General features: G+C 42.6%; 1 protein-coding gene across 1 annotated transcript in view; it reads right to left on the bottom strand.

The window, feature by feature from the left end:
• The window catches only part of LOC125486126 (tyrosine-protein kinase BAZ1B-like), a 32,331-nt gene extending 24,853 nt beyond the window's left edge, over positions 1-7,478 (bottom strand). Inside the window, exon 1 of the mRNA XM_048612382.1 lies at positions 7,361-7,478. Within this exon, the coding sequence (XP_048468339.1) occupies positions 7,361-7,478 (118 nt within the window). The remainder of the gene's footprint in view (positions 1-7,360) is intronic.
• Positions 7,479-11,847: the final 4,369 nt, after the last annotated feature.

Raw genomic sequence — 11,847 nt, 5'->3', positions numbered from 1 at the left:
ACCTCTTCTATCCGCCTCCCACTCTCTCCCTATTTATTTCAAAACCCCCTTCCCCTCCCCCTTTTCTGATGAAAGGTCTAGGCCCGAAACGTCAGCCTCTCTGCTCCTATGATGCTGCTTGGCCTGCAGGTGGAGAGGAAACAAACAGGTCAAAGAGGCGGGGATGGGGCCAGGAAAGGTGAGTGTAGGTAGGGAGTTAGGAAGGGGATAGGTCAGTACAGGGAGGACGGACAGGTCATCCAGTTCATCCAGCCCTGCACCTTGTAGTCTCTGTATCCAAATAGTTAGTTCTCCCTGTATTCCATGTGATCTAACCTTGCTAACCTGTCTACCATGAGGAACCTTGTCGAACGCCTTACTGAAGTCCGTACAGATCACATCCACCGCTCTGCCTTCATCAATCCTCTTCGTTACTTCTTCAAAAAACTCAATGAAGTCAGTGAGACACAATTTCCCACACACAAAGCCAAGTTTTCTATCCCTAATCAGTTCTTGCCTTTCCAAATGCACGTAAATCCTATCCCTCAGGATTCCCTCCAACAACTTGCCCCACCACCAATGCCAGGCTCACTGGTCAATAGTTCCCTGGTTTTTCCTTACCACCTTTCTTAAATAATGATACCATGGCAGCCATTCTCCAGTCTTCCGCCACCTCACCTGTGGCTATCGATGATACAAATATCTCAGCAAGGGGCCCAGCAATCACTTCCCTCGCTTCACACAGAGTTCTTGGGTACACCTGATCAGTCATGGGGATTTATCCACCTTCAGGCATTTTAAGACATTCAGCACCTCCTCCTCTTTAATATGGACAGATTTTTATTTATTTCCTCACGTTTTCTATCTTCCATATCCTTCTCCACAGTAAACAGTGATGCACAATACTCATTTAGTGTCTCTCCCATCTCCTGTGGTTCCACACATAGGGAGCCCTGCTGATCTTTAAGGGGCCCTATTCTCTCCCTAGTTACCATTTTGTCCTTAGTGTATTTGCAGAATCCCTTTGGATTCCCCTTAACCCTATTTGCCAAAGCTATTTCATGTTCCCTTGTTGCCTTCCTGATTTCCCTCTTAAGTATACTCCTACTGCCTTTATACTCTTTCTAGGGATTTACTCGATCCCTGCTCCTGTACCTGACATATGCTTCCTCCTTTTTCTTGACCAAAACCTCAGTTTCTCCAGCCAGCCAGCATTACCTACACCTACCAGCCTTGCCCTTCACCGTAACGGGAACACACTGTCTCTGGATTCTCATTATCTCATTTTTGAAGGCTTTCCATTTTCTAGTCATCCTTTTACCTGTGAATTTTTGACCTCCCTGCCTTATTCCCCAAGAGTAGGTCACGTTTTGCACCTTCTCTAGTAAGTACATCCACATACTGAATCAGAAAATTTTCTTGTGCACACTTAACAAATTCCTTTCCCTCCAAGCCCTTAACACTATGACAGTCCCAGTCTATGTTTGGAAAATTAAAACCCCCTACCATAACCTCCTTATGATTTTCACAGATAACTGAGGCCTCCTTACAAATTTGTTTCTTGATTTCCCGCTGACTACTGGGGAATCTATAGTACAATTCCAATAAGGTGATCATCCCTTTCGTATTTCTCAGTTCCACCCAAATAACTTCCCTGGACGTATTCCCAGGAATATCCTCCCTAAGTACAGCAGTAATATTATCCTAAACCAAACATGCCATTCCCTATCCTCTCTTGCCCCCCTTTCTATCCTTCCTATAGCATCTACATCCTGGGACATTAGCTGCCAGCCTGTCCATCCCTGAGCCACATCTCTGTAATTGCTATGATATCCCAGTCCCATGTTCCCAATCAGGCCCCAAGTTCATCTTCCTTACCTGTTAGCCCTCTTGCATTGAAATAAATACAGTTTAATTTATCAGTCTTACCTCATTCTCTGCTTTGTTCCTGCCTGTCCTAACTGTTTGATTTGCTCCTTTTCCCAATTGTACCAGTCTCAGGCTGATTTCTTTCCTCACTATCTCCCTGGGTCCCACCTCCCCACCTTACTGGTTTAAATTCTCCCGAGCAGCTCTAGCAAATTTCCCCACCAGTATATTAGTCCCCTTCTAATTCAGGTGTAATCCGTACTTCTTATACAGGTCATTCCTACCCCAGAAGAGATTCCAATAATCCAAAAATGTGAATCCTTCTCCCCTGCACCAGCTCCTCAGCCACACAGTCATCTGTTCTATCCTCCCATTCCTACCCTCACTAGCTCGTGGCACTGGGAGTAATCCAGATATTACTACCCTCAAGGATCTCCTTTTAAATTCCTGCCTAACATCCTATTTTCTCTCCTCAGAATCTTGTCCTTTCTCTTCCTATGTCGTTAGTTCCAACGTGTACAACAACCTCCTGCTGGTCCCTCTCCCCTTTGAGAATATTCTGCACCATCTCCGAGATATCCCTGATCCTGGATCCAGGGAGGCAACACACCATTCTGATGTCTCACTGTCAGCCACAGAAACATTCGTCTGTGCCGCCGACTGGAGAGACACCTTTCACAATCGTTTGCTTGGACCCTGGCCTACCCCTCGGCACATTAGAGCCAGCCTCAGTACCAGAAACCTGGCTGTCAGTTCTACATTCCCCTGAGAGTCTATCACCTTCTACATTTTCCAAAACAACATGCTTGTTTGGGATGGGAATAGCCAAAGGAGACTGTTGCACTGCTTGCCCCCCTTTCCTACCTTTTTTGGAGGTTATCCATCTACCTGACAATATCTTCAGTTTATCTCCCTTCCCGTAATTGCCATCCATCATACTCCCTAGGTCCTGTAAATTCCTCACTGCCTCTAACTGCCGCTCTTGCCAATCCATGCAATCCTGTTGGATCCCAGTATCATGGATGTGGGGTGTGTGTGTGTGTGACCAGTCCTCGTGGAGCTTGCCCTGAGAGGTTAGTGTTCAATATCTAACTTGGATGTCCTTTGGAGTAAGTGGTGAGCTGAAGTTGCCAGGTTCCCACTCTGGTTTAAAACCTGAAGTTGCTGGAAAAGCTCAGCGGGTCTGGCAGCATCTGTGAAGAAAATATCAGAGTTAACGTTTCGGGTCCAGTGACCCCTCCTCTGGTTTCCTTGTCATGAATTCTCAACATCTAGCTGTTTGGTGCATTTGGTGAAATTGGAAGCTGAATATTAAGGAGGTGATTTATGCCATAACAAGGCATTTAACAATCTGTCTTAAATGAGAAACTCCTGTCATCTCTTTGCAAAAGTGTGACAGATGTTTTGACATCGCGTTGGGTCTCACTGGACTCTTTTCCGATTCTGCCACAAATCTCACCACAGCCCATGTTGCTCAGACTCCTGTGGTTTCTGGCCATACTGTCTGTTGGGTAGGCCAGAAATTAGCCCCATAACCTTAAAATTATAGCTATGTTGTGTAGGAGTGACATCAAAAAACTTTAACTTCCAGTAAAGGCTAATGAAATTATGGACTTAGATTGACCGAAGGAATCCTGGGGCAATTAAAATTTTGAAGAATCAGTTGAAAAGATTTTTATTAGATAAATGTAAAGGTTGGAGATTGAAGGTGGGATAGAGATTAGCCATGATGGGACTGACTCCTGTGCCTCTGTACTCAATTGATTTTGGGTACCATTTTATAAGGCTGACCAAACACTTGCTTATCTGTGTGTTTCCATAGCTAGATTTTCCTGGATCAGCCATTAGCTTGTCTCCAGAGGTTTTAGTTCAAGGGTCAATCATGGCTGACTAGAAAGATCTTCCATTCTTATGGCCTGTCAAAGGCATATTGAACAGAATTACAGGTTGATAATCCATTTGTTTGCTCACATTGTGAACACCTCCCATGGCCATCAGTTCCTGGAATGGGAATCAAACCCAAAGCCTTGAGCTCTGAGGCAGAGACATGGCCCCCTGCACCCCAAGACCACCCTTCAGGATAAGTGGGAGTGAAAATACGGGGGTGGAGAAATATTTCCAGCAGACTGTTAACAAAAGTGGCAAGCAAGAAAAACAACAGTTGAAAATGTAAAGGGTAAATACCACATGTGTGCATGACTGTTTAAACCACATTGCTCCATTATTGGCTGAAGACCCACACTGCCTCGAGTTTCTGTGAGGGAGTCTGATCTTTATCATCTGAATGCTTTTATTATCATCTCATAAAGTGTGAATGAACGTCAGACACTTGTCACCACAAGTGCATCCTTTGCAAAGCATTTCAGACACTGCTGCACTGATAGAATTGTGACTCACCATTTTGTCAGAAAAATGTGATCTAACAGCAGGCAGATTTATATAAAACCTTTTACACAAAAATCCCATAAGCTTTATCAAACAAAATTGGACATCAAACCACATAAGCAGATGTTAGTGTGGAGGACCTTGGTCAAAGAGGTAGATGTTAAGGGGCACATTAAAGGAGAAACCTTGAGGAATGATGAGGAATGACCTCCAGAGTTTAGGGCCTTGGTAGCTATAGATATTACCACAAATGACCTTTCTTTAAAAAGCCCAGTATTGGTGGTGCTGGTACCTCAGAGACCTGTTAGCATGGAAGAGATTACAAAGATAGTGAGGGGTGAATTGTACTTTACACTGTGTCCAGACATCAAAGTGTCCAATTCATATGGAGACTGCATGTAAAACCTGCAGTGGCAGAAAGGGAAATGCCTACCAGAAGCAGGACCAACGTAATCTGCTTCTTTTTAAAAATTGTTTCTGGCAGCATGGACATTGCTAAAAAGTATTTAGTGACTATCTGCGGTTGCCCTGAAGAGTAATTATTGGCTTTCTTCTTGAAGTATTGCATGGAGATTTTGATAAACCTAAGCTGTGCTAAACCTATGAGTCAATACCATATTGTGTGTTTACAGTCACAATTGGCCAGACAAGCAAGTACAGCAGCTTTCCTTCCCTAAAGAGTATGGTAAACCAAAATCAAACATTCCATAACTTCATGGTCACATTACAATTTTTTCTTATCTCCAGATGTTTAGAACTGAATTCAAGTTGTCAAGTCAGAATTGTGGATTTATGACCATATTAATTAGGAGCAGAGTGCCCCTCAGGACTGCTCCACCATTCAATAAGATCATAGCTGTTTGTGTTTCCAATTCCACATTTCCATGTACCCCTGAGAACCTGTAATTCTCTTGCCTAACAAGAAACTATCCATTGCAGCTCTATTCAGTTTCCCTGGTGATTGTAATTTCACCAAGTTCCTCTCATCTTGCCACTTTCTGATGCTCTGTGATGAAGAGAGAAGCAAAATTTTTGTTCACTTCATCTGCTATTTCTTTATTATGAAGTACTGACTCCTGTTCCCACCCTTTAAAGGACCTATACCCAAGGTATTTACTCTTTTCCTTTTTAGATACTCTTGCAGTCCATTTTTACATTCCTCTCTAGCTTCCTCTCATACTCTATTTTCTTTCTCCTGATTAAACTTTTCATTATGCTCTGTTGTTTTTGCTATGCTGACCAATCATCTGAACTGATATCTATGGAATAACCCATGCAATAGAAATGATTGTATGCTTTTTTCCTTAAGTCTTACTGTGTTCCTTAACTCTTTTGCTTACCACAGAGGGTAGGTCCTCTCTGAATTTTTATTCTATTTGGAATATTCTGAGTTTTCTGAAATATCCCTTAAATGCCTGTGACTGCTTCTCTAATGATCTATCCTCTCACCTAGTATCTCGGTTCATTTCAACTAGCTCAGCTTTGAAGCCCACATAGTTGCTGTTATTTAAGTCTAACATGTAGTCTTAGACCCACTCTTCTTCCTTTAAACTGGATGCAAAATTCAATCACATTGTGGTTGTTGCTACTTAGGAGTGCCATTACTCTGAGAGCATGAGGTAATCCTATCATATTGCACGATGCCAAAACTGTTATAACCTGCTCTCTGGCTGGTTCCATTACGTTCTGCCTTAAAAGAAAAACTACCTTGAAAGCATTCTTTCAACCCTCTATCCTGCTGCTAATCCAATCTGACTTTTCCAGTTTATGTATAGATTAAAATCACCTATAATCATTGCCATCCCTTTGTCACAAGAATTCAATATTTCTTCTTGGAAAGTTTGTCCTATATTGTGGTTACTGTTAGGGGGCTTGTGAACACTCCAACCAATGACTTCTGTCCCCTGCTACTTCTCATCTCCACCCAACCACATCGTACACCCTGATCTCCTGGACCAAGGAGAATTCTACCTTTCACACCAATGCCTTCTTTGATGAACAGTGCTACTACTCCACCTTTACCTAGCTTCCTATTCTTCTGGAATGTCATAGCTGCCCATTCAGGGTCAAATCCTTGTCATCATGCAGCTACATTTCTGTCACGGTTATCTGTTCATATTAATTTACTTCAACCTGTGGAAGCAATTTGCTTTTGTTAAGATTGCTTTACACATTCAAATTCAGCCTTTCGTTTTGTCTTTTTCTAATCTTTGTAGTATTTAGCCTTGACTGTTGGTGTACTCTTAGGTTTTCTTCACCTACCCTTCCTGCTATTCCCTAAACTTCATTTCCCATATTACTACATTGCCTTCCTGCCTCCACTCTATCCTTTATTTGTCACATCTGCCTACACTTGTTTCCTCAACATCCTTGTTTAGTGCCTTTTCTACTTTCTTAGTGATGTGCCTAACTAGAACACCAATCCCAACATTGTGCAAACTGCGGAGGGCATGCCCTTGTGGTACTATCACTAGATTGTTAATCCAGAGACCTGGGTAATGCACTGGGGACACAAACTGAAATTGCTGGAGGAGCTCAGCTGCTCTGGCATTAACTGTGGCAGAGTTAATATTTCAGTTCCAGTGAACTTTCAGAGCTACTGAGTTTCTGTTTTTGTTTCAGTTTTCCATAATCTGCAGTCCATTGTTTTATTTTAATGTACAGGGGGACCTGGGCTCGAATCCCACCATGGCAGATGATGGAATCTGAACTCAATAAAAATCTGGAATTAAGAATTGATGACTATGATTGTCATTTGGTTCACTTATGTCCTTTAGAGGGAAGAAACTGCTGCATTTCCCTGGTCTGGCCTGCATGTGACTCCAGATCCGCTACAATGTGGTTGATTCTTAACTGCCCTCTGGAGAATTAGGGTTGGCCTGCCTAGTGACACCTACATCCCGTGAATTAATTTTAAAAAACTGTACCAATGGTACAGATCCTAGTACTGGTGAAAATGCCCCAACAATTTGAACTCATTTCTCCCTTACCAGTCTTTGAGCCAGGTATTCATTTTTACTAACCTTATGTATAATCTGCACATGTCTCAGCTAATAATCCTTTGAGGCTCCACTCTTCAATTTGGTGCATAGTTTCTGATACTCCCTCAATAGAACCTCTTTCTTACCTCCACCTATTTCATTGATACTGACATGGATCACGATAACTGGATTCTCTCCTTCCCGCTGCAAGTTCACCTTCAGACCAAAGGAGATATCTGAACCCAGGTACCAGGCAGACAACATAACCACCCAGACTCTCAGTCTTTGCTGCGGGGAACAATGTCTATCCCCCTCACTACAGGGTTCTACGCCCCTACATTCTTTTTCACTTGCCCTGTGTAAATGGCTCACTGTACAATGGTACCATAGTCAGTTAGCTCATCCACCCTCCTGCTCTCACTCCATCCAGACAAGCTGAAAGAACCTCAACCTTGGTGGATAATCTCAAAGTCTGAGGCTCCTGTACTCCTTCCCTTTGACTCCTCTTACCTTCTTCACTCACAGCCACACTGTGACCACTGACCAAATCAAATGATTTATTTTGAGGGGTGTGACTGCCTTTTGAAATGAAGTGTCTAGAAACTTTACCCCCGCCCCGATACGTCATAGTGTCCGCAGCTCGGATTTGAGCCTGCACTGATTCTCGACTAAAGGTCCTATAGCTGTAGGCGCTTATGACCAATGTGTTTGCCAGCATCCAGAAATGTTCATATCCTGCAGTCACAGCACATCACCTGCCTTGCCATCCTTTATGGTGTGTTAAATCATTAAAAATTTTAAGCTAATTTATAATTAATAAATTCTCCACCTCCTAAGTCAGATTAGTATAGCCAGTATATCTTTGCAATATTAATCTTCTTCTTTGGCAGTCCCTCAAGTTGGATGATGACCTGATCCCACTCCAGGTAGAGGGGGCCAGGATGGGGTGGGATTTGGATTCTGTTGTGACTAAATAGTTCGGTCTCAGAAACGCAGACTCTGCTACAACAGGTGTAGGGCGATGTTTGAGGTGTGTGGATAGGACAGTCTAGATTTTGCCTGCTCTGTCCACTTCTTGCACTTGGCCTCCACATGTTCCACCTCATGATGCTCAAAGTGGTTGATGTCTTGACGGATGCTCCTTCTCCAGTTTGTGTGTTTTAGAGCAAGCAATTCCTGTGTGTCAGTAGGGATGTTGCATTTGCTTAGGAAGACTCTCAGGGTGTCCTTGTAATGTTTCGTCTGTCCTCCTAGTGATCACTTACCATTGCCAAACTCAGAGTTGTGCATTTATTTAGGGAGTCCTGTGTTAAGCATGTGAACAATGTCTCCTGCCCATCGCAGTTAGTCGTGCTTGTCCAGTGTCTTAATATTGAGGACATTGGCCTGGGAGAGGACCCTCACATTGGTATGTCTATCCTGCCAATGGATTTGCAGGATTTTGTGAAGGCAGCACTGGTGATAACTGTTCAGGGAATAAAGAGCTTACATTCACTAATAGTAGGTGGTTATGTGCTATTAAAAAATGATCTTTTTTCAAAGCAGAAATACAAACACAGTCCCTAACATGAAACAATAAACCCACAACTTTCCTGAGATGTCACTGTGTTTTTTCCCCAATCAGGTGTTCACCAGAAGCTGCAGCTTTAAACTCAGGACCCTAGACCTGGGCCTCAATTTACTGTCTGCTTCATTCCTTTCTTGCAGCTGTATTGAAGCTAAGGTGCTTCAGTTTGAATGAGCATCCTCTGGGTTACTCATCCAGGTCTCTAGATTATTATCCAGTGACATAACCATTGCCCTTCTTCTCCAATACCCCAATACTTCACTTCCATGACCTGTTCTGTGATTTCGGAAAGATGCATGCCTGTTATTGATCCTCATTTGCTACCTGGCACATTCCAGCAGCTCACTGTCAAATAATCAATCAAACGGCCTGACTTAAAACTCAACTTAGCTCATCCAAAACTTGAGTTGTGATTGTCTCGCCTCATGTGGCTGAACAGCTAAGGCTGACTGGCAATAAAAAGCCCACATTGACTTGATTGTTTGGCATTTGACAGAGGCTGCCAACTTCTGGTAACAGCCACATGCCACTTTCAAGGTAACTGTGAGGTTCACAGATGGTGGCATGAAGCAGATGGGTAAAGTCAGAGAAGCAGATGGCAGTCGTAGTGGAGCTCATTTCATGGTCACTTGGTAGGATTTCCCCCTGTGTATTGTTTATATAGAGAAGTACATCCTCATTATCTCCCCATTACAGAAGCTCTGTCCTGTGACTACTCCCATCTGCTCTGATCCCAGCTGTAGCTGTGGGGCCTCCTCATAAGTGTAGGTCAGCAGGCATACAGCTGTTCACAGTACTTGAGCAGAATTGGAAATAAGGCAAACAATAGTAAAGCCATAACGTAATAAAGCTAAATAGTAAATCGTATTCTGCAGGAATTTTTCTCAATTTTTAAAATGACTACTGTTCTGAGTGTTAGCTAATGAAATGGTTGTCCGCTGTTAGATATTGTCTTCCATAGGCTGATTGATCCTTTAACAATTTATTTTTAAAGAGTCCTTCAGAATCTTCAGATGTTTCAAAACAAGTTTATAGCCAATAAAGTACTTTAGAAGCCCAGCAAGGTCCCTCAAAGGGTAGCAAGATAAATGACCTTGATACCTTGTTGTGGTCATCAAAGGGATCTTTCAAATCCATCCGATGAAACTGAGTTTAACATCTCATCAGGGAGCTAGTGTAGAATCCCTCAACCCTTGTGGTTGAAGTGTCAGCTTAGATTACATGCTCAAGTCCTAGAGTGGGGCTGAAACCCATAATTTTCTCAGTTATATATGAGAGCACTACTGCTACTACGGAAGTATCACTCAAGCAAGATTCATACTCTCCAAAAATTCAAAATATTTGGTTAGAGATTGAGCGAGCTAAGCTAACAGCCATAAGAATAGAAACACTGAGAAATTGCAGGATGCATAACAGAGAACTGTTAAAACCAATAAACTCATTCCCTTTTTTGCTAGATCAACCCATGATTTCTTATCACGTTATTATCTAGCTAACTGCATGCATCCTCCCCTATCTGCCTGATGTACATACTGGCTTATCAACCACATTCTCACAAACCGTCTACCCATGTTGTACCCTACTGACTTATTCACAAGGCAGATGTCTGAGCCACATATTTCAACAACCATTCATACACCTTCTTTAACTCTCTTTGTGTTTTAATATGGATTTCAGTAAAGCCTTTGACAAAGTCCCTCATGGCAGACTGCTATAAAAGGTGAAGTCACATGGTATTTGGATGAGCTGGCAAGATGGATACAGAACTGGTTTAGTCATAGGAGACAGAGGATAGTGGTGGAAGGATGCTTTTCAGAATGGAGGGCTGTGACTAGTGGTGTTCCTCAGGCTGTTCGTGATCTACATAAATGATTTGGAGGAAAACGTGTCTAGTCTAAATAGTAAGTTTGCGGATAGTACAAAGATTGGTGGAGGTGCGGATAGGGAGGAGGATTATCAGAGATATAGATCAGTTGGAGGCATGGGCAGAAAAATGGAAGATGTAGTTTAATGCAGACAAATGTGAGGTGATGCATTTTGGAAGGTCAAATCCAGGTAGAAATTATACAGTGAATGGCAGAACCCTTAGGAGTATTGATATGCAGAGAGATCTGGGTGTGTAGGTCCCAGATCACTGAATGTGGCAGCACAGGTAGATAAGGTAATAAAAGGGCCTATGGCATGCTTGCCTTCATTGGAAAGGGCATCGTGTATAAGGATAAACAAGTCATACGGCAGCTTTATAGAACTTTAGTTAGGCGACACTTGGAATATTGCATACAGTTCTGGTCACCACTCCACCAGAAGGATGTGGATGCTTTGGACAGGATACAGGAAAGGTTTACCAGGATGTTGCCTGGTGTGGCAGATTTTAGCTATGAAAAAGGTTGGATAGATTGGGTTTGTTTTCACTGGAGCACAGGAGGTTGAGGGGCAACCTGGTAGAAGTTTATAAGATTGTCAATAGCATGGATAGAGTGGAAAATATGAGGTTTTTTTCCCAGGGTGGAAGGGTCAATTACTAGGAGACACAGGTACAGGATATGAGGGGAAGTTTAAAAAAGATTGTGAGGCACGTTTTTCACACAAAGGGTGGTGAGTGCCCAGAACACGTTGCCAGTGGAGGTGGTGGAAGCAGACACAGTAGCAGAATTCAAGAAACACTGGGACGAATACATGCATAGGAAGGGAATAGGTGGATACGGATCCTGTAAGAGAAGACAATTTGAGTACGGAAGGGCAAAATGTGTCGGTGCCAGCTTAGAGGGCTGAAGGGCCTGTTCCTGTGCTGTATTGTTCTTTGATCTTGGTTCTTGTTCTATAACCCAATCCAGGGAAATTCTCTTACAATAATATGTATATAATAAATTATTTTTGGGATTTTTCTCTGAGCACATTTACTGTAACTTTTGCCTAATTAACAATGGAGACTGTGGACCTAATTTTAACTGTAAATGGGTGGGTTTTTGAGTGAATTAAAATCTCATTCAATGTATTTCAAAAGCAATTTATTAGTTTTAAGAATGTGAATGGGTGCAAGATTCAAGGTTAATTTTCTTTTCACTA

The sequence above is a fragment of the Rhincodon typus genome, chromosome 26 (assembly GCF_021869965.1).
Source record: "Rhincodon typus isolate 14 chromosome 26, sRhiTyp1.1, whole genome shotgun sequence".
Taxonomy (NCBI): Eukaryota; Metazoa; Chordata; class Chondrichthyes; order Orectolobiformes; family Rhincodontidae; genus Rhincodon; species Rhincodon typus.
This window is presented reverse-complemented; position numbering and strand designations above follow the sequence as displayed.